This window comes from Panicum virgatum, chromosome 3K, assembly GCF_016808335.1.
Source record: "Panicum virgatum strain AP13 chromosome 3K, P.virgatum_v5, whole genome shotgun sequence".
Taxonomy (NCBI): Eukaryota; Viridiplantae; Streptophyta; class Magnoliopsida; order Poales; family Poaceae; genus Panicum; species Panicum virgatum.
The window spans coordinates 11239466-11262686 of record NC_053138.1 but is presented as its reverse complement, the minus strand read 5'-3'; the positions used below and the strand labels follow the sequence as shown (position 1 = coordinate 11262686).

At 45.2% G+C, this 23221-nt stretch overlaps 3 protein-coding genes and 1 long non-coding RNA gene across 5 annotated transcripts; 2 read left to right on the top strand and 2 right to left on the bottom strand.

The window, feature by feature from the left end:
• The first annotated feature begins 7257 nt into the window (after nt 1-7257).
• LOC120701221 (LOB domain-containing protein 15-like) lies at nt 7258-9406 on the top strand. Its single transcript, XM_039985356.1, has 3 exons — nt 7258-7410; nt 7667-7976; nt 8861-9406. Exons 1-3 carry the CDS (start codon nt 7397-7399, stop codon nt 9266-9268), a joined length of 732 nt encoding a protein of 243 aa, XP_039841290.1. The 5' UTR covers nt 7258-7396; the 3' UTR covers nt 9269-9406.
• An 877-nt stretch (nt 9407-10283) lies between these two features.
• LOC120697543 lies at nt 10284-13990 on the bottom strand. 2 transcript variants are annotated; one of them, XM_039980808.1, is made up of 6 exons: nt 13620-13990; nt 12473-12675; nt 12050-12134; nt 11818-11872; nt 10782-10920; nt 10284-10709 (listed from the first exon to the last, which is right to left on the bottom strand). In XM_039980808.1, exons 2-6 carry the CDS (start codon nt 12647-12649, stop codon nt 10593-10595), a joined length of 573 nt encoding a protein of 190 aa, XP_039836742.1. In that variant the 5' UTR covers nt 12650-12675; nt 13620-13990; the 3' UTR covers nt 10284-10592. The 2 variants fall into 2 exon arrangements, with proteins under 2 accessions (XP_039836742.1, XP_039836743.1); XM_039980809.1 differs by having other exon boundaries at nt 12473-12672.
• A 197-nt stretch (nt 13991-14187) lies between these two features.
• LOC120697544 lies at nt 14188-17524 on the top strand. Its single transcript, XR_005684534.1, has 3 exons — nt 14188-14343; nt 15836-16130; nt 17175-17524. It is a non-coding gene; the product is annotated as an uncharacterized LOC120697544 (long non-coding RNA).
• Nucleotides 17525-21538: 4014 nt separating this feature from the next.
• Nucleotides 21539-22578, bottom strand: LOC120697542. The gene has a single exon (XM_039980807.1). It carries the CDS (start codon nt 22270-22272, stop codon nt 21769-21771), a length of 504 nt encoding a protein of 167 aa, XP_039836741.1. The 5' UTR covers nt 22273-22578; the 3' UTR covers nt 21539-21768.
• Nucleotides 22579-23221: the final 643 nt, after the last annotated feature.

Here is a 23221-nt window from a genome sequence, read left to right as displayed (position 1 = left end):
GGATTGGAAACAGGCTATGGAGCAGATAATTGGGGGGCTGTGCGTGCTATCTGAAAAGAAGGATCTTTAAACCACAACCTTCCGTGTAGTTGTTAGGTGGAAGCCCATCTTGAGGAGACTTATTTCTTTTTTCCTCTGAAGATCGATGCACAATATTCCAGTGTCAAATCAGATAATGATGCAACAATTTATGCACCTCATATTCCTTTATCACTCGATTTTTTTCCTGAAACTTCCAATGCTGAACGACTGAACTGCAAATTCTTCTGTGCGGTGCGACCAATACATGTGCCTGCTATCAATCAATCTGAAATTTAGAATGCGCAGCTCTCCGTTGCTGTACTCTGTTCCAACATGAGTAGATGACATTCAGGTATGACGCAGCAGGTGGTAGTACACACACACACACACACACACACACACACACACACACACACACACACACACACACACACACACGGTGCTGCAGCCACATGATGCGCGCATGCCATCGCCACCTTCGGAAGCCTCTGGATTTCTTTTTTCTTCTCAGCAGCTTCTGCTCCTCCGGCTAGCCGGACGGGGAGCCGGTGCGTGTGTACCTGCAGAGGGAACATGGTGCCATGAGACCTGGAAAGGAGAGCTGGGACCTGGGAATGAGCCATGTGGGTGTGGGGGGAGGAAGGAAGGTAACTGAACGCGCGCTGTGAATCATGATGGACTGGATGGGGATCATGGATCATGCATGGTTGCAAAACCTACTCCTTGACTAGGAGCAACGCCGGCGACACATGCTATCATGGCGCCCTTCTTTCTCTGCGCGCGTCCTGCCACGCAGCCGGTCCCAACCCCAAAACCATGTGTCGGATATGCAGCTAGTAGCGTCGGTGCCCAATTTGCAAAGTATAAGCCACTCCTTATAATTATTGGGTCGTGCCAATTGCCATGTTTCTAGTTGTACACATACACGCTAGCTTCAGAATCATAGTTGAAAACGAAAATACGCCATGTGGTGTCGAGTTGAGGAACCGGGGAAGAAGCTTGGAGGAGTTGATTGGATGCATGGATCCATCCAACTGGGACAGGACAGGACAGTATCCTTAATTTCAGAGGATCTGGCTACTGGTGGCAACACCTATCCGGCCGGTTAAGAAGAGAAGATTTTTGTCTAATCAACAGGGATCAAAGACTAAACCATGTACGGCTGGCAGCTAGCCGAGCAGCACTGGGCGCGCGGCGAGACCAGAATCAGATACGGGCATGCGTTTCGTCGGTGCACGTGTGGTTGGTGAAGCGGTGTGGTGGGTAGCTAAGCTCGGCAGCTAGCTAGCTAGACGATGAGAGTGAGTCCTAGTGGTAGCTTGGATGCCGATGAGTACGGCTGCAGAGTTGGAGACATGCATCGAGGCATGGAGCTGTCTGATCTCATCGTCCCAAGAATCAGGGAGCGTGTTGCCTGTCCTTGATTTATACCTGGCCTTTTGCTGGCTCACAAACTCTGCAACATTTTTGCTTTGGGTCGCATAACATGATCTGAAAATACGCCATGTTCTGTTCAGGAACCGAGGAAGAAGCAGTTGCTTGGATGGATGACAGGGACAGTGTCCTTCATTTCAGAGGACTTGCAAAATGGCAGCATCTATCCGGTTAAGAAAAGCTTTGGGACTTTTGTACTTCAGGAACTAGCTCTACACAAAGCAGCACGTCGAATCATGAAAAAAGAAACTAAATGGATACTTGTCTTGTTATTGTGGAACTTCAATCTGAATACACAGAAATTGAAAGACTAAATGGCAAGATGAGAAAATTTCAGACTAGCAGTAGCAGTAGGAAATAAAAATTGTGCTGTTAGACAATAAGCTAGCTTTTTCAGATTGGAAGTGTCACATTATTCGGTCGAGATTCAAGAATTCATCATTGTAGCAACAGCGCAACACATGATTATATACGAAATCGACACCACCAAAATTATTAGGACTGATTGCTCTATACTGCTGATACAATCATCACTGCTGCTCTAAACTCTCTGTCTCTCCGTCAGCGTCAGAAGGCTTTTCCAGCCCACAACTAGAAAGGTGAGCCATTTGCAATGCGTGCTCAGTTATTCACAAGTCCGTGAATCGGTGAACTCAAATCACAACTGCCTGTTCCACGGACTACACCCACTTGATCGATCGCCGCATTGTTGATTGCCTGATTGGATTGGCTCTTGATGGTTGAGCTGGAGTTGCCCATGGTGGATGCCTGCTGGAGGGGGCGGATCACGGCGGACGAAATTTTCATGACTGCTGAGGTTGCCGGACTCGGACGCTGGTGCCGTGGTCCGCGGTCTCAGGGCAAACAGAGGAGTGCTCAAGAACGCCGGCAATGCTGCCGTGGCACGACCCGCAAGGGCCCCCAGACGCGGAGACCCATGCATCTCGGTTGAGCTTTAGACGCCGCCGCCAGCCATGTCTGATCTGACATGGTCCGCCCCCTGCTAGCATCATCCGTTCATCCACCCCCGGTCCCCGGTTCTTAGTACGGAGCCTGGTGCCGTACGAGATGGCGCTCCAAGCCGACGGCGGCCGGCACACATGGCTGCAGGGAGTTTTTGCAGTTACAGCAGAGCTTGGGCGGCCGAAAGGCGTGCTGGTGCAAGCTTGGGCGGCTTCCAGGCTGGCGGGAGGAGGGCTGGAGAAGCGGGAGACGGTCGGAAGTCGGCGAAGCGCCGGCGAGCCGCGGCGCGCACGGGAGACGGCGTTCTGGCGATCCCACTGGGGGGACGGTGTTTCAAAAACCGTCCACCCCCTCGGTGCCTAGGAGCCGTCGGACGCGATGTGTGCGGTTCAGATTGACTGAATCGCTGAAGAAGGCCGAGCGGGCGCGCTCTGCCTCGTCAGAGTCAGAGTCGGGCGCCGGAACCCGGAGGCCGTGGCGTGGCGCTCCGCCGGCTCCGGCGAGAATCAGAGAGAGGAGAGGAGGGCCGCTCGCTAGCTTGGCCGCCGTCGAGAACTCCACCGCGGCGCGGCCTGTGGCTGTGGGTCGCGTTCAAATCTGCAACCCTGTCTGTGTCTGACTGGCTTCTTGTGGCGGTGAGCTTTGGAGCTCTTCGTACTCGCCCGGAGGCAGTGGCAGCCTGAGGGTCCGGTTACCTGGCCGCCGGCGAAAGCCGGCAGGCGGCAGCTGCGTGTGGTCTCCACTCGAGGCGTGTTGCTGTACATGCTGCGCCCAGAAAGAGCTCCGATCAGCATGGCAGCTGCTCGTTCAGGTTCAGGAATTCGTGGTCGTCGTCGGGTTCAGAACTTCAGATGCTAGCCGCCGTGCCCGGCCGTGCCAGCGATCGAAGTTGACTGACTCTTTCTCTGTTCGATCTTAGTGCCATGGCAATCTCCTCCAGCTCTCTGGCTGACGTTGTCGGCCTGAACTCCGTCCCTGCATGATTGATTTGGTCTGCTAAAGATCAACACAAATGTAGTCGCGAACTACTCTGCAGGGGAGGGGTCACTTAAAGAGGGATCTGCAAAAGTGATTGATGAGTCCAATGTTGAACTGCATGTCGAAGTCTGAAAGCTTTGTTGTGCGAGTTTTATCTAATTGTCAGGGATCAAGACTGTCCATCTTTCGAATGTTTAAGGATGTGTCTTATGTGAAATGTTAAGCTAACAGGTGCTTAGAATTCGCTGGTGCCAGTCAGATTCTAATTCAACGGGTAGCTTTTGTACATTGAGATTTTGGCATATCAAGTTATCGACCAACCAATCGCCTATGGGTTACACAGCGGATTCAGCATTCTACTCGGAAGAACGACTCTTCGTACTTCTTGAACTTCTTCAGTTCATTCACACCCTTAAGAAATTGTAAACAGGCACTGCTTATCATATAGGCACATTTTGGGGGCGCAAAGATAAACAGCTGGTCACTGAATGGATTGCAGCTTTTAAATCAACTGAACCCTAACGCATGAACGACTGCAGGTTAGGATTTTTAAGGTTAACAGTTCCAGCTACGATAAACGGGGAAAAAAAGGAGGGACAAAACTAAGGTGTCAGAATGATGTGAATAGGTAAATGATTATGATAAAACAAAAAACAATAATAATTATGAACATGCTGTTGGTTAATACTCGATAACAAATTTAGTTTGCCAGAATGGGATACATGTCTGCGAATAAGCAGAAAGGTCTACTAGAATGTGGTCAAATTATCAGAGGACGAATCAGATATGATAATCGAATAAGTAAATAAGGTGAAGTGATTCAATCCAAGTGTTCGAGGTAAATTTGCAATGGATCTAAACATAGTAATGAAAGGAACATAATATTTCCATCTTTATATATTAGCATATTAGTAACCTGCTTCACAGTTCTTTGATACATATTTTCCTGCTCCTTAAGTGGTAGTTGAACTCTCTGTATAGCATCGTTAACACTTTCTCTCTCCAATCGAGCATTAATTCTTTATTCCTCAACAATTCTCTTGGCATCTTCAGAGTAAGACAGAAAAAATAGCGGTGCTTGAAAAGAAAGAGCAAAATGGTGATGCCAAATGGACAGAGTGGGTAAATGGTATAGAAAAACAACAGTAAGCACTGAATGTCCCATGATACTAAAATAAATTCTCATTATTAATTAGTACCATGATGATCACAATTCATGCTAACAAAAATTAATAGCATGCAGGTGCAGATTTACTGCATACGAAACTAGAAAATTGAACTCAGCAGTTTCAACGTGGCTGCTATTTTTGTGACCTCTGTTTTTTGCTGAAGCAACTCATCTTCTCTTTTGGATAGCAGAACTGCTGAAATATCCACCTATGAAAAGTACAACTTATTTTTTAGAGAATGTGTTCTTTTAGGAAGTATGGAAATTACAGACTATTAAAGCACAAAACAACAGATTATTTTAGCATATAGCTAAGAATCTCAATCCAATGGCCCCAAATAATACAGTGTCCACAATCCTTTTGAAAACACTCGGCAGTTGTATAGACAACTCCTTAAAAAAACTAAAAACCCACTGAAAATGAAGTAGATAACTGGGTTCTGATGTTTTGCCATTGAGCACTCCTGTCCAGCTTCGCTTCGTCAATGGTTTTTCTAACTGAAATAGCAGGAGACACTTCACCAATGTTGAGTTGTCCATTGCAATTTGCAATCGTGTTTAATTACCAAACATGCATACAGATCAACGGTTTGCCTTGCTGAATGTTTAGGTAAACCGTGCGCACGCGTTCCGAGGCACGATTAGTCTAGCGCCTTCTTTAGTTAGTTACAGAATGGCGGACAAGTGTGTGGTCAAAGAACAGGGCAAAGACGTTGTCGGCACGATGTGCGGGTCAAACAAGGATCGGCAGGCGTGCAAGCGATGCACCTCCTTGCAAGCCACGCACTTCACTTGCAATGTCACTGAGAACGCCACCCGGCCTCTCTCTCTTCTCTTCACAGTTCATGCTGTGTGCAACGTTCAGCTCAAGGGAAAAGGGATTGTAATTTATAAACAAAAGGGAAAAGAGATAAAAACAAAAGCTCAAGGGTAATGTTGGTAGGTCATCATACATAGTGACTCATTGATTCTCTTTAGGGTTGTCCCCAGGTAGACTTTCTTTCCTAGCTAAGATATTGTATGTTATGGAGAAGAAAAACAATGTGTGTTGATATGCTCAATGTATGTCTATTATAATGTTAATGGCAATGGAGTTGGGCATTGGGAAATGGCAGTGTCAAGTTCATGATTTGGTGGCAGCTATAGATAAGTACATCACTGACACGTTGAGCCATCTATATTTAAGATGATTACTCAGAGTTCAGGTGATATAAATTATTTTCTTCTAGATGGGATCTTAGATGTGCAGGTGCATGCCAATATGCCATCTACAGCTAATGAGCAAACAAGGAAAACAGAATAAAAACACATGTAGACCTAGTTATCAAGTGGAAGACTGACTTCTTCTTCCATATATAATGGACCACCTTAAACACCCTAAAGATGCGCCCGATGTTGGGCAGGGTATTTAGGGACTTGTTCCTAGTAAAATAATTAACAATGCCTCTAGTAATATACTCCTACATGCAAATCTTTTTATATTGATTATCCATATGTCAAGCTTCTTTCTACGTACTTTAATTTCCCTAACAAAGCTAAATTATCTCCATACCGAACACAAGTACTTATGCTGCACATCAAAAGTACTTTGGTGCTATTAATAAATATATTTGTTGGGAACCTATTAATAAGTATATTAATCAATGATAATGTATCTTTACCAGAAGAAATAGTCAATTTTATGCATATAACCATACAGGGATGTGCTAAACAACCAGACTGATCGAGAAGGAGAAGGAACACCCTACTAAGATAAGGATTTTTTTCTGAAAACCTTTTAGAAATTTTAATAGTGTTGAAATTTCAGAAGTTCAATTAAGTATCATCTATTTCTTAACCCAAGTGCACAAAGGCATTTCTTAAGAAGTGCATATGCATTCTTTGTAGTACCTTAAATATGCCAAAATATGTGTGGTCGAAACAGAACCAACTTTTGTTAGGATACTCAAAGTACATAATACAAACTTGTGGAGTTGTGGTGCAGAAGTAGTGTATAACTATACAATGCAATGCAAATTTCCAACGCGTTATTGATAGAATAATTTAATGTGTAGTTTTATACACCAAACTTGCCCCCATCAAACTTCATTTTAGAGTGTTATCCTTATCCACTTCGTTAGTGTGATCACCTCTAAGCTTTACCTTATTTCCAAATCCATATTGATAATTTAAATAAAGGGAGCCAGCTTGCATTATTGTTGTTGTGCCAAGCTGTGATTTCTTATATAAACTTCTATGAAAAAGCAGAAGTAAAGAAAAAGGACTATTAATCAAGTTTGCCAAATCTAATTACAGCCTAGAAAATGATGCATTATATTAATATTCCATCTATCCTTTACTTATATGGAATGTTTCTTAGTTAATAGTTGCAAAATATGGTTTATGAAATTCTGCTTAGCTTGCTAGTGCTAAACATTATGTATTGGTGGTTTTTTAAATAAAGTGCTAGTGGTTTTAGGATACGACATAAAACTAGATCAACAAAACAAACACAAAGATCAAGATTAAAAAGACAATACTAAGATAGTTAATAAATATCAGAAGATTCCATCATTCCATACGCATATATCTACAGTGTAACCTCATGATAAACTATACCGGAAGTCAACACTGCTCAGGCTAGCTTCCAAATGGCGCAAGAACACCTACATATCTTGCAGTACAATCTCTTGACAACACCGACGCATTTACTAGTTTCCCCTTAAGCGTCTGTGTCTTTGTCACACACACACTCTCTCCCCCCCTTTCAAGCGGCCGGCACAAGCACAGAAAACCTAGAAGCCACCTTTTCCAAAGCACCTCAGTCCCATCCCTGTCTCCTCTAGCTTCTTCATGTCCACCGCAAGGTATAGTACTATTACTCCATCCAAGGCTATTATTTTTGCGCAAAAAAAAAATCTACTCCATCCAGGAAAAAGAAAACTATATATGCATCGTCGAACTAGATTATTATCACCTGATCAATTCATTTCAATTTTCAAGCATGCAGCTGCTACCATAAGGATAAAATGTCTGGTTCTTCAGATGTAGAAGTATTCCAGCGTCCGAATCAAGTTATTATTAGGACCCTAAGCTAGACTTATGATCTCATGCTGTGTTCAGCGAATGGCCAGACCATGAGCTAGGGAAGAAGATCAAGAGGGAGTCAGCGGCTGCGGCGGCGGACCGGATGACGGCGGCACGGAGGAGCTGCAGCCTACCGGCGGGGGCGGGGGCGGGGGCGGCGGCTGCTGCAGGCGCCGGGCCAGGTTCGGCGCTGAACACGATCACGCCATGCGCGGCGTGCAAGCTGCTCCGGCGACGGTGCGCGCAGGAGTGCCCCTTCTCGCCCTACTTCTCGCCCCTGGAGCCGCACAAGTTCGCCGCCGTGCACAAGGTCTTCGGTGCCAGCAACATCTCCAAGATGCTCCTGGTAAGGTCTTCGACGAAATCCACCATGGCCTGCCTTTTGGTTGAACTAACCCAATTTGTTGGGAACCGATTTCTTCGGGTTAATCTTATGATGAACTGATTTAGTAACTTAACTTATTTCGATCGATAGGATTTGGATCTATATCTAGCCCTGAGGAGTCAAGAGATTCATATTTTTTGCAGTCGTAGTTCTTGACAATTACAAATTTGAAATCTCGAGTTTTCAATCAGACCTCTTTCACGCTAAGAACCTTAATTAAATTCTCCTTGCCTATCTCTTTGGAATTTGAACTGGATCACCAGAAGCTTTCTTCCTTCCTTTATATCCTCGACTCCTTGTATTGTACGTCAACGGTCAATGTACAATTTTGAAGTTTCAATGATAGGTCTAGATTCTATAGTACTGATTTTGAACATTTTCGGATTTTCCCATTGTATTGTTATCTTTTTATGCCAGATCAACCCATTACTGTTGAAGGTACACAAGATTTTCCTTTGCCAAGTTTCAGATATTACAACTCTATGGGACACACCCTGAAAATGTCCCAATTCTCATTTTGTCTCTCAAATTAAAGAGGACTCTAAAAAGTTGCGTTTATATGTGTCCTTCTGAAAACGTGCAATGGCATATGCATACTTCGTCAGCGACTGACACTAGCCCCCTTTGACAATTAGATCTCGGATCATCTACCAATGCAATCAACGTTTCCAGCATCAATCAAGCTAAACTTGCCATGCATGACATCCATTCAAGTAACAAATTAATCTTTATCAGTTTATGAATCATGCATCACTACAAAATTACCGGATACTGACACTACTGCACTGCCGCGTGCTGAGCTTGAGCTGACTGACAATGGCGACCTTTTTCATCTGCTGCTGCAGGAGGTGCACGAGAGCCAGCGCGCCGACACGGCGAACAGCCTCGTGTACGAGGCGAACCTGCGGCTCCGGGACCCCGTCTACGGCTGCATGGGCGCCATCCTCACCCTGCAGCAGCAGGTGCAAGCTCTGGAGGCCGAGCTCGCCACCGTCAGGGCCGAGATCGTCAGGCACAGGTACCGCCCTGCCGCCGCCGCGGCGTCGCCGGTGGCCACCGTGCTCCCCTCGTCGCACGCCTCCCAGCTCCTTGCGGCCGGCCGGGGGCTGCACGCCGGCAGGCCGGTAGGGACAAGAACGGCAACTTTGGCGGCGGCCTCGTCATCGTCGTCATCGGTGGTGTACGCCGCCGCCGCTTCGAGCTCAACGGACTACAGCTCCATCACCAACGAGAATGTTCCTTATTTTGGTTGAGGTAGCACTAGCACGTATTGTAGAGGTTAACACCGAATGCTAGCTGGCTGTGCTTCTTGAATGTATTATTTTTGCATCTCTTTTTTTTTAATATCTGTAGACCTTGTGAAAATATTGGAATAAAAGTCTTTACATTCACTACCGGAAACCCGTTGTTTACCGTGTGCCTAGAAGGTAACACACGGCAAAGGCCGGCTTTACCGATCCCTGGTTGCCGTGTGCGGCACACGGCAAAGGGTTTGCCGTGGACTTTTGGGGCTTTACCGTGTGCCCCTGGCACACGGCAAAGGGGGGGTCTCCCGTAGTGGTTGCTATATAGGGCAAACAACTGAGGCTCCAATTCCAGATTGAAGTTTAAAGTTTAAACCAACTCTGGCTCAACATTATTGCTAGGGCAAACAATGCAATTCATATGCCCAAATATAGAGTTCGCTGCTCCGTTGCCATTTTGAGCCCAAATATAAGGAGTTCATAGCTAAAAGTTCAAAAAAAAAAAATGAAAGTCAAGCTCACCTCATTCATTCAACAGTACGTATCAATTAACAACTCATCTAGAAGGGTTGGGAATCGGAGTGAGAGCACGTGCATATGCCATATGATAGTCCAATACTACTACACAGTGTGCGGTGTATTTGACTGCATTTGGAACTCTGCATGGAGCAGACACCTCACATGCCTGTCTGTGCACATTTCATTTTCAAATACTAGTACCCTCATTTATGTCATTATGTGGCACCGGAGACAACTGAGATTGTTGGTTTTGGTACTGTGGCAGAGGAGGCCCTGTTTAGTTGGTGAAAGATTATTGGTTTTGGTACTATAGCACATTTCATTGTTACTTGACAAATAATATCTAATCATAAACTAATTAGGCTTAAAAAATTCATCTCGTGCTAATCAGTTAGACTGTGTAATTAGTTATTTTTTCAACTACATTTAATGCTCCATGCATGTATCCGAACATTCGATATGATGGGTTGTGTAGAAATTTTTTTTGGAAACTAAACAGGGCTAGTTCACTTGAACTGCTTATAGTTGGCATCACATATTTCAGACGCGTGGACCGAAAATTACATCACAAAGTGAATGCTATTCAGTACTATTCAGATATCAGGACTATGGAATATGAATGGTTAGCGTTAAGCGATATACACTTCAGCCGAAACCACCAGGTAAACATTTCCTTCTAGCAATCAGTGCCCCTAGCACGGCACAGGTGAGTCCTATGACATCATCAACAGTTCCAATAATCTCAATCTAATGTGTATCAACTGCAGATGCTTCTTTGGAGCATACACATATCTACACTGAAGCCCCAAATCGCTTATGTTTCTGAACAGTTTGGTTTATCAACCCTAGAGGGGCTCGGGCATTTAGAGTTTGTCAATGTGCAGAGAGCCTTCCATACTGGAACCAACATTTTGACAGGAGGACGCGATTTCTGCATGATTAAGCTTGCCATTAGATTTCTGAATTAGTTTTCGATGAACTAACATGTGAGAACAAGTTTTACCTGGAAAACTAGCAGGAGTTCCTCTTCATCACGCAAAAGAAGTGCCAAGCTCCAATAACAGGTCACCGGTGTCACGCACTCATTTATCAGTGGCTTCATAATCTTGCCAATGGGCACAAAACGACGATCAACTCTTCCACTAAGAATCACAATTTTTAATTCTTAATATGAATGAATCGACAACTGGAACCAAAGCTTCAAGTAGCCTATGTGTTTTCTAAGCTAGAAGAAATAATCATAAATCTAGCACTCTCTAAGGCAAAGTGAGGAAGTGCATAGTTGAGAAAATCTAATTCTCTGCTTATATGCTGTATGCCTGTATATTAGTTTAGTTATAAACACATAATGATCAGTACAGTACTCCAATCTTGTTAAAGCTATGATGAACATCTAGCAATTGTCAGACATAGCCCAACCATACTTTAGAAAATATTTAACTGAATAAATTGATGTTTAGAGCCAGTCATACAAAGAATCCAGTTAATGCATCCCATTGCTCATAAAAAGTTCAGTTTTGCTCATAAGCATAAGCTTAGACTTTCAGTATTGCTACAGCATGCTCCTAAAAGAAAGTTGAGCCTACAGCATGTTATAGAAACTCGATGCATATCATTTATCATGTGTGATCAGTGATCTAGAGCTGCCAGTGTATAAAAGAGAATGGATTGTTGCCATCTCTCTTGACACCGTTGTGGGCAAAATAAGACAAAACTGCCTCTTGTAATACGACCACTGAAAAGTGCTTATGCAGCACTCAGCACAGAGTTGCTGATGAACGAGACCCTTGATCTGCTATGATGTTGGGTAGCAGACTAGCAGTGACTTCCAGAAGAGATTTCATGGCAACAGTTGACATGAATGATTGGTGGTTATTATATTCAACAGAGAAAGTGATCCCTCTGTTTAATTACTAAAGTACAATAACCTACCATATCCAATTATCGAAGACAGTGGATATACACAATAAGATGAAGATTAGGACAAATGGTAAGGGAATAAACAGGTATCTATTATTTCAGATCAGGATGATATATACCTCCAAAAATGGATCTCTAGCTGAACCCCAAAAGCTGGCATAATCACTACAGACTCTGCACGCAAAAAAACGGGAAAAGCCAACAAGAAATAAATTATTCAGTTTCATGCACAATAGAGGAAAGGAAAAATGGATATCCAACTCTGAATTTTGAAGTATGCAGCAATCTAACAGCTAAATTAACTAAACCTATTTATTACTAACAAAAAAACATCTATGATGAAGGATTTACCTTTCTTCACAGGTTTGTATTGCAAACATTTGGCAACAAGAACGGCAAAGGTAATATTCCAAAATGATCCAAGGGATAGACTCTTCTGCAATGTTCAAGCATGTCAATTTCCACTATATATAGTGGTACATAAAGTTAAACAAAAATATGACATCTTCCATCACATGTGAACCTATAAGTTTAACGACTTCATTAAAAGGATGGGCAACATGACAGACTCCCATAAGTTTATTTTCATACCAAGAACTATGTGAAAAAGGTAAATTTCGTAACTGTAATGTATAAACATGTGAAATTCAGTGGTTCCAGCTCTTTCCATAATTAAATGAACTAAACCTAAGATCAGCAACCAAGGAATTATAACAAGATTCTTCTTAAAGTATCACATCATTTTCCCCATCAATACTTCCAAGAGAATTATACCTTGGCCAGCAATGGTTGGCTGACATTCACAAGAAGGAACACAATGCCAATGTACGAAAGGACAATCCGCAGTCTGCTCTTCTTAACAAAGACCTCATGGACATCAACTCCCATGCTACAATGATGCTTGTAAGTATAGATGCCACAAGGTGCTTCTCTTTTTTGTTCTTGATCCATGGTCCCAGTACATCCAGAAACAACTGCTGCATATCAATCATGCACCAATAAATAAACCAGTGGCGGTACAAGAAATCGACATCAACCAGAAATTGTAAGTTGGTGAAAATTATATCTCCAGGCCAAAGCATGTCTCCACTATATAAATTGGAAAATGGAAATCCATAGCAAAGTCAAAAGACTCCCATGTAGCCTGATCTCTAGTTTCTACATGACACTCGGTAACTGGTTTTGGTAGCCTACGAACATCAATAATGTCATCACGATATAAATTAAGCACGACCCCCCCCCCCCCCCCCCGCGCGCGCGCGCCTTTGACTATATTCAGCACGATAATTCTCTAACATTCCAGAAAACAGTTGATACAAACTTAATACACCTGATTTCATAATAGAAACATCAGCAAATGAACGCAATAATTCTCAGATCATGCATTCAACAACTCAACGGGCATCCCATTGATCTCTTTGCTAGTTCTCATTACTTCCAACAGGGCTGATGAGGAGCTTTCACATTCTGCTGGGGCGGACCCAGTATAGGACATGTACACCGAATAAATTATGCAAAAATAATCCAAAATTAGCAGGTAAAAGCATGGTCAGACCGAATACAAATAGCATATATCAGGGTTTTGGGTTTCGATTTTGCACGCAAGATGGGAAGGGAAGGCGAAGGAAATGAATGAAATAGGCGAACTTACCTGTCGGATGCACAGTACAATATATTTTTCATATATTCTAATACCAATTCGATAATAATATGACATATAATAGTAAAATTTACAATAATATGGCTACAAAGGTCCCATATAATACACTTAATTCACGGCTAAATATCGTGATAACACACGGCAGCACGACAAATGGATCCACGAATTATTCAATTAATCACGCGATGTCTGAATTCAGAAGCGAGATTGAGATGGAATAGCATTGTAGATTGGAGAATTGTGGATGGTAGATGCCGGAACCTGGAATGGCTGGTGGCTTGCTGCGGCTGGTGCCCGCGCCCCCTGCCGCTCGCGGTGCGTGTGCAGCACCCACACGCGTCGGGGTGGCCGGGCGGGAAGCGGTGGGCGCTGGCCGGTGACTGCCGGATGCGGGCTGCGGAGCTGCACCGAGCGGCCGGGGTAAGGGCGCGCCCGCGCGGGGTGCCGGCAGGAGGCGCGAGCCCACCCTGAGCAGGCCAGCTCCCAGGAAGGGTCCGTCGGAATCGACAGGCAGGGCCACGGCGCGGCGTGGGGCGGAGGCGCGAGCGGCCGGTGGCGGCGCAGCCCCACGCGGAGGCGCAGTCGGAGTCGCGCAGGGGGTAGGGACTGTGGAGGCTCAAGCTTGTCAGGGGCTCAGGGCCTTGCGGCCTGCGTGGGTGGTGGTGTAGACTTGGATGATTCAGGCCTCGTTCGGTTGCTCCAATCCGGCCCGGAACGGCCTACATTCCGGCCGGAACGAAGTGGTCCGGTTTGCAACCAGGTCTGAGCTGGAATCGTCGTTCGTTTTGGGCGGCTCGGATTGAAAACGGGCTCGGTTCGGCCTCGTTCTGCCCCATTCCAGCCCGGTTTCAATCCCCACCTCCCACCCTCCGGATCCAATCTGGGATCGACGCGGAGAGGGGAGGGCGACGGGGCGCGGCAGGCGGCGCGCTTGTGGGCGACGGCGCAGCGGCACGGCAGCGCACCGGCGGCGAGCTTTTGACCAGTAAGCCGCCGCCTCTCTCCTCCTTCCCCTCTCCGCGTTTCTTGGATCTTGCCGTGTCGGCAGTCTCTTTGGGCGGCACCGGCGGCGGTGGAGGCGTTGAGGACGGCACCGGCGGCGGCTGATCCAATCCCAGTGCGGTGGAGGCATTATGTGTTGGGATCTTTGACTAGTAGATGACCAGACAGATAGCATAAATGGAACGTAAATGGTAATGGACAATAAATTCTCTAGTAAATAACCAAAAAATTCAACCATTTACACGGTGGAGGGGGGCTATTTATACCCTCACCCTCCGCTATGTTATCTCAAAATTGTCCCTCTCCAACTCATTTACAGGTCACTAACAGCTAGTTTCGTCATAAAATTACAAGGAGAGAGGTGTACAAATCCGGCCTTTTTACGCATTCACATTTTACACACATGCATGACCCTCACGAAGGTCTTGGTGTCCTTCGTCTGGGTCCGGACCAACGGTCGATATCCTTCGTGCTTCGAGATGAACCTTCACATGTCCTGGTCCCCAAGCTTGTGCTTTTAGACGATTAGTCGTCACCTTCGTGTCCGGGGGTGGCCTTCCTGGTCCTCTGCGTCCTGGTAGACGCCTCTGGTCCTTCGTAACCGAAGGTGGCCTTCCTGGTCCTCTGCGCCCTGGCAGTCGCCTCTGGGCCTTCGGGCATTTCTGTTACCCAGCGACGGAGAGCTGCAGATAGGTCAGGAGATGTTTTTTGAGGCTGTGATTAACCTCCGGGTGGATTCCCGAAGGTCCAATCCCCAACATTACGCAACATGAAGCTAGCGGCCGAGTACGTGCGTGGCTACTGAAGGAGAGCGCTATCGCCTTGCTTCGCTGCTGCTGAAGAAACTTGAGTGCTGCCTTGTGACATGAATGGAGTGAGTAGCAGCGCAGAGGGGTATAGGGAGATGCTAGCTTGTTGTGCTCATGTATAGAAGTGAGTGGATAAGGTATAATTGATAGGGATATTTGTTAGATTTAATATGGCTTGGTCCATATTTTATTTAATTAAATCAAATAAGTTCTAAGATCCGTTTTAAATATTATATGCAATATTTAGTGTGCATGCCGCCAGGTCCAAGGCATGGTGCATGCATGACGTGGTGTGTGGGTGAATTGGTTTTGCTGCTAGCTATTTATGAGCCGGGAGTAACCTACGAGAGAAATAAAGAAGGTGAAAGGTGGAATTGAGAGCTGTCGCACGATGAAGGGAGTTTCACTCCAAACTAATTGCATGCGAGAGTTATTCCATTCTTAAATTCTGGAGTTACAGGAGTTTTCAAAAATGATGACGAAAGTTTCTTCCGTGGGCAAATTCTTCTGTCGCTTGATCTCCCGTGTCTTCTCGTTTACTGCTGGCTGCAATATAAAAGCTTTCTTCTATCTTGCATAAAAATACTTTTAGTTTTGAGCGAGAGAAATCCACTGCTTCCGCTGCTTGCTAAGTTCTCCCCGTTCCGTCTCCTGCGCGCACACAAGATGGAAGAGTAGGCCTCCGGAACGTCTCTGTCCGCTGGGTTCACCTGCTCGGGTGAGGACGGCAATCACGTTTTTGGGGAGTGTCGGCGGTGGCACGACTACTCGCTTCCGTTCCTGTTCCCTGCGTTGGCTGCTTCCGTTCCTGTTCCCGGCATTGGCAACTTTCGTTCCTGTTCCTGGCGGCACGACATCGAGCGGACGATCTTCACTGCAACACTTCTGCACTGCATCGAGCGGGACGACTACATCAACAAAGCACCATGTCGCTTTCGGGTGTTTCCGGCTCTGCCACTGGGTACGCTAATCTTATTGCAATCTTTGTGATTAGTGTGATCGACATGCTTTATTTGAGAGATTCCACATGCCTTGCTGGTTAGCACTAGTTTCATACTCATGATGACTTTGATGATGAATTCTTTTGATAAGCACATACATGATATCATGTTCATGCATTTCTTGCTTGCGTCATATTTATGGAATAAATTAAACATGAATTTGCCTAATTTTCTAACAATATTTGCTTGCTGTAGAGATCGGAAGGTGCCTGAGATCCTCAATTTGCTATCTAAAAGTTCCTCTGGGACTTGCTTATTATGATCAAAATTGAGTGCCACCCTGTCCTGCGGTTCATTGCACATTGCTAATTTGCAATGGCCTCCTCAGGCTCCATTTGTGATTGTGAGGATCCAGTAAATTGTTAAGTTTTCTATTTTTCTATCAATTTCTATAATAACTTTGTCTTGCTCGAAGTAGGCTGTAGCAATGTTTTGTTTACAATTTTTTACCATTAGTGTTTGTTAGTTTAATAAATAAGTGAGAAGAAGTGATTGGCAACCTCTGAATTTTCTTGATTGATAACATGTGAGTTCTCAGAAAAGAACAATTGCTGGACCAGCAGCCCTGCAAGTATGAGCATGTGGCCAACTTTGTGTTCAATTGGAGGTTTCTTTTGCAACCATCTACCTGATACACACTGTTGTATTTGGTTAATGTAATAATGCAATATCATATACCTGCTCATTTGAAATAACATTTCTCATCTGAAATGTTATTTTCTGAATAGACATGCCTTTATGGAAAGAAAACATATTTACTGCTTTACTTGAATTACGCTGATGTCACTGCATATTCGCTACTTGCATGAACAAATTTATGTGAATCACGCTGATGTCATATTTATTGAAGTTGATCTAAGAGCAAGTTTGTTTTATGTTCACTACTTCACCTATTGCTTTACTTGATTTCACCTCATATTCATTGAGGTTGGACACATTTGCTCTACATTATTATAATCTGATGAGTCAATTGCTCTATATTGATATATACTGCATGGTTTTAGTTTGTTCATGCAGGTTGATGAGACCCAAGTTTGAGATGGTGGACGGCATGCAAGCTTCAAGATCTAAGTTTGAGACGTGCAATTGCTCATGCGCTATATATCTCCTGCTCCTCTTCCTCCTTTAGATCTCTATATCTAGCTTTTTGATTGAGTGATGATTGTTTGGAGCTGTTATCTACAACTTTTGTGCAAGTTTCAGATAATGTCCTCTTGTAATTTAAGTGTGAAGAACTCTATTACTTATGAATTCCTTCAGTACAAGTAGTTACTGCATTTTTCTTGTTTACTATTGTATTTACTGATGGATGAAAGCCTGTATGATGGATGGATGGAAGCCTCTATGTGTTATATACTATTGAATGCTTCCAGATCACCTAGCGATGGAACCGAACGGCACCAGCGGGGTTGGTTCATGGGCAGGATCCGTCTAGGCTAGGAATGAGTGGATCCACTCGGTTCACTGGATCCTGGTATGGATCGGATCAGGGGCAGGAACCAACCCTGTTGCTGCCGAACGAGGCCTCATTGATTTGGGCTTGGGTGGAATTGTTGAGCCAAAAGTTGTAGGTAAAACTTTTTGAGCCTAAATGAGCTATCCTTTGGGTCCCACCACTAGTCGCTGGCGAAGCGCCTGACCTATGTGAACACTCGCGCCCACTGGAAGGTGAGCAAGAACTAGTGGGGCGCGTGGACCTTAGGATAGATTTTTTTACTCATCTTTCAGTGTTTAAGATTTGTGCAAAGAACTAACCCCGTTGGACTTTCTTCACCCACACCACCTCCCCTGCCTTTGCCTCCTCCATTAACGCCGTCGCCCCTGCTGTTCCCGCCACCGCCGGTCCCGGGCACCGCCGCCGGCCCCTACGCGGGTGCGATCCGACGCCACGCGCCTCCAGCCCTGCGCGCCGCCGCCGCCCCCACGGCCTCACCAAGCTGTGTTGCTGGCTCCGCGCGCGCCGCCTGCCGCTACTACCGGCCGTCGTGGTCTACTGGTGGTGCGTGGCCGCTGCTCCGCCGCGCTTGCCGGCCTGCCCGGGAGCGCCGCCACCTGCGCCGGAGAGGAAGGGGGCGACCGGCGATTTTTCTCAAAAAAATGTTGATGCAAGTTAAAAAATGTTGAATTTATTATATCCAAATATTGAAATAGTTTGTAAAAGATGTTGAATCTAGTATGGCAAAATGTTGAACTATTTTTCAGAAAATGTTGAATCTAATTTGAGCCAAATGGGCTTTATAGATACATAGGTTATCCATCTTCCGGAAGTTATACAGGGATGTCCGGCTGAATATCGCATATACGACAAAATCTAGATCCATCGCCTGAAGCAAGTCTACTGCCTCAATTTGGCCCATCCCGGCCTATCACCTCGTCTCCAACTCCTGCGAGGTTAGGGATTCGGGGTTGCCTGGAGGAGGCGGCGCCCATAGAGGGAGGGCCGGCGGCGGCAGGCCGGTCCGACGGAGGAGGTGGGCGTAAGGCTGACCTCACTAGCATCCCCGCAGCCGTCGCGTTCTGGACGCTTTCCGCACACGTGGCCCGGCTCCGGCCCCGCCGCGTCCGCCCGCCCACTCGCCACATCAGCCTCGCGACGCCCCATCGGTCGTCTGGTGAGGTCAGCCTAAGAAAGGCGAGATCGGCGGGGGGTCACTGTGAGAGAGATGCCGGACGGTCGGAGGTCGGACGCTTGGGTAGCACCAGCGACGAGGAGGTCATAGAGGCGAGATGGGTTGCTCAATTGCTTGGGTTCGCCTTGAGAAAATGGGAATATGGAATTTAGAAGTTGGGCTGAGCAACCATCCAGTCGAGTCTCTTTCGATAGATCTGGATATGGGCTTCTTTTGGTCTTTTGCCTCTAAAAGCAAAAGAAAGGTGCTTAAATTTATTTATTTTAAAACAATAAAAATCTATTTTATTTTATATGAGAGAAGTTACTGCCTCCAATGTAATATATAAGAGGACAGAATAATCATTATTTACATTTTTTTAGATTACTTTTGCAGGGATCACTGTGTGCCGATGATAATAAGTTTGCTCTCTCTTAATTCTTGAGACGAGGGTTTACTAAACTCTAGTAATATTGAGGAAAAATTATAATTAAAGTGAATAACCTGATTTTCAAAGGAACTGAAAACCTAAGACGGTGACGAACCATGTGGCCATAGAACGGTACAGGGCTGAAGGATGATATCAGAACTATACTTTTGAGTTTTGACTATTTTCGCAAAAAAAAGGAGAAAACCCTATACTTTTGACAGCCTAAAATACGCGTGATAAGGAAACGTTATGCAGTCAAATTGAAGAAGTGCAACATATGAAAACCAAAGTAACCAGAAGGGTATAACATTACCCGCAAAAAAAAAGAGTTAAACATCTCATCAACTTTCGGCGAATTAAGCCTTTTCCTAAACCATGAATGAGTTGATTAACAAAACATGTTCCTCCGAAAGCTGACTTAAAGGCACATGTGAAGGGCAATTCAGGACAAAAAGGAAAATTCTACACCCCTTTCCCAGTGCGAGAAAAAAAACACTACAAACAAAAACAGTATGCCCTAACTACCACCCTAACCCCCAATTATGAGCCATAAATGAACAAAAAACATCCTAGTCTGCAAACCACCAATGTTCTACTTCTACCCCTACTACCCAGTCTCTTGCAGGCCCTCAATCATTGACTAATCCTGAAACCCCAAGCATCATTAGCCTCTTAGCTGTCTTTTGGAGGTAAACAAACGCGAACAAATCGACCCGGTAATACTAAATAAGATAGGGCATGTGAGTCCGTGCGTGATTTGGTGCGCGCGCGGCTTAATTCGTGCAGCAGCATGTGTGCGTGCGCATTTGTTTTGTCAGCTCGATGATGGGTGGCTTCTGACTGTGGTGCCTGATCCAAGAGCTCACGCAAGTTTATTCAGTTCAGAGCTTGCACGAGCTCTAAGCAAACTGGTGGCTATGTGTTACTGTCTTCCATGTAATGGTGCATGTTCCTTGTTGCCGCTGACCAAACTCGAAGCTGTCGAGATGTGGATTGTTTACATATGTAAGCAAACAAACCTCCTCCTGAAAATTCTGCAGGTCCTCTGAAAGTTTACTGCTAGTAAGTCTCGAAATTCAGAAAGGCCAACGGCAACACAATAGTTACAGCTTTGGCATGTTTGTAAGTATATTTGAATTCAGTAGTTCGTTGTGTTGAGGAATGAGATATTCTGTTGAACAGTCAGTTCCAAGTTGAGATCACAAATATAGATAATTTAAGCTGCAGAGTATTGGTGATTGATAGGAGAAGACCGTACTACTATAACTATTGAACTACTGTGGTTGTCTTTTCTGAAGTAAGTTTTGTATTGGGCTATAACTCTATAAGCCAATGGGCAAACATTACTGATTATGGTTCTCCTCTTTGTCTTTGGAATCAATATCAGAACTCCTTTTTGTTTCATGAGCATGATACTTTTAATTTTCAACGGTGTCGAATATATGTTTGCACAAGTCAATATTATGATAATATTAGGAATATTTGGAAGACAATTGATGCACCAAGTGCCAAATTTCTCAAGCAGATACTAAACCAAGCCTGCCTCTAGAAAAAGGAATCATAATGCTACAGAAGGCCTAAGCCTAACTAAACAAAGTACAAAATTCACAAATGGTAGCTGATCTTTCTTTGCAAAAGGGAAATAGTGGGCATCTCTAGTGCTCACAATTGATGATAGATATTTTCTGTAAATTGAAGGGAACAAAGGGATCATCGACATTATTTTCCTCTATTCCTCGCAAACTTAAATTGCAATCGACCTCTTATTGTGGATGCCTTTTGGACCGGTTAAATGCATTTGTGGGGAGCCTTCATTGAGTAACAATACGGAAGGGACAAATTCAAGGAGGAAGGCATCATCTACAAAGATAGAATAAACATAAACTATATACCCTGCTAGCTGTCTTTGCTTGAAAACTTTGCTTGCTAGGTTGTCTTTTTGTCAACCTCCTTATAAAATCTAACAAAGCACCCTCTAATCATTTGTGGTCTAATGATGCATGTCTCCCACTATTAGTTAGCAAATGATGTTAAGAAACTAAGGTATGATGGAAAATAAAAGGAGTAGTGATTAAGACTTCTTTCCTACTCCTACTAACATTCCTATCTTGATATGTGAGAACAAGTTTTGTTCGATAGATTTGTTGCAGTAACCACTGGGATTAACCTTAAACACTGGGGACCTTAGTCTATACACGCAAACAACTCCAAGCTGCATAACCACTTGGTTCCTCATCATTTACTCTCTTCCTCAACCACGGCACAAGCCATGTAAAGACCCTGAAAAACAGGAAAAAAATAAAGTAATTTGCAAAACAAGAACAAGAAAGAATTGGCAACCCTCCCTCTCCATTTCCATCATATATATGTAGGAAGGGGCCGGGAAAACATTACATGGATATACAATTACCTGAAAAAAAGAGGAGAAAAATACTCGCTAACCACACAAGAGAGCAAGCAAACCACCATGCCGGTGCTGGTGATGGTGTTACATCAACCCTCCTTGATCTCACAAAACCCAAAAAAGAAAAAGGAGAAGAAAAAAGGATCCACTTCTGCTCAAGTGCCCTCGACAATGCACTCGAGGTGTGGCTTCCACGCGGCGGTCCGGCCGGCACTCACGCGCCGCCGGTGGGACGACGACCTCTTCTGTGACAGGGCGTCACCCAAGTCACGGCGCCCATTGCTCTTGGGATGGCCGGTCATGCCGTGGTAGCTCTCCTTCTTGACCAGCTGCTGGCCGCCGTGCGCGCCGGCCGAGAGGCCCTTGGTGGCGCTCTTGGAATTCTGCTTCTTCTCGGGCGGCACCGACGACGCCGGGATGAGGAAGTATATCTCGCCGCGCTCCAGCTCGGAGTCCGGGGACACGATGAGGATCCTCCGCACGACGCCCTGCGAGCACGGCTTGCTCAGCACGTGGTTCGGGTTGGCGGCCAGGATCTCGCCGGCGGCCACCGGGCGGCCGTACTCCTCGACGCGGCCGTTCAGGTGGACGATCCTGATCAGGTCCAGCGCGCCGCAGGGGAGGACGCAGGCGAGGCAGCACCGGAGGCTGTTGCCCATTGCTTGCTGCGTGGATGATTTGTATCTTTCTCTCTATAGCTTTGAGCTTGAGCTTTGGTGCCACCTCTCTCGCTTGATGAATTTTCTCAATATAGATTGTCTCTTCCCTTCCGTCTCCTCACGGTGCAGGGAGACCAGCGGTTTTATAGTGGCATGGACAGCCATGGTTGCAGCATGCCCAAGGTAGCCGTGGGGTTGGGCATGGTCACTGCATTGCTTGGAGGGCAAAAGAGGCCAAGGCTAAGATAAAATTAATGTGCACATTATGGTGTAGAATTTAGAAAGAGTTTAGGCTTCTGATCTTAAGGGTTTATCAAAAGTTTGGTCTCTGTTTTATAACCTTATCTAGAGTACTCATCTAATGAAGGACAAGGGCACTACAACTACACCCCCATGTTCACTGCTACTATACAAGATTTTTTTTATGGGGCCTATCTCCCTCTTGCCTCAATTATTCTCTGCCACACTCAGGCACATTCATGGCCACGCTGCATTGCTGTGCTTTGATTGTGCACAATGCAATGTAAACATGTGTAGGTAGACCACTCTGAATGCAGTTGGATGTGGATGCACCACATGGATTCCAAAAAAGAAATGTACAAAGGCTAACCGGATGCAATGTGCTTATCATTTGAGACTTGATGTGTGTATTTCAGGCAGCAAAGACCATAGATTTGCGGGAAAGGTGATTTGCATGGGTTTTTGTGCTGCCTTGATTTGATGAAAATAAGAATGCAACCACGATTTCGCAAAAAGAAGTGCTTCTGGCAATGCACTGTTCCTCTGTGAAAGAGAATGGGAGAATGATCGACAATTCTATTGATCAACTCTTGGGTATTTGTACAAGTGCCGTGCACACAGTTTGCTAACAGAAAATAGACGTGGGTTAGTGCTGAAGCTAACAGCCCTAAAGAATCGGTCAGTAACCTACGGTAGTGCTAACCCCCCC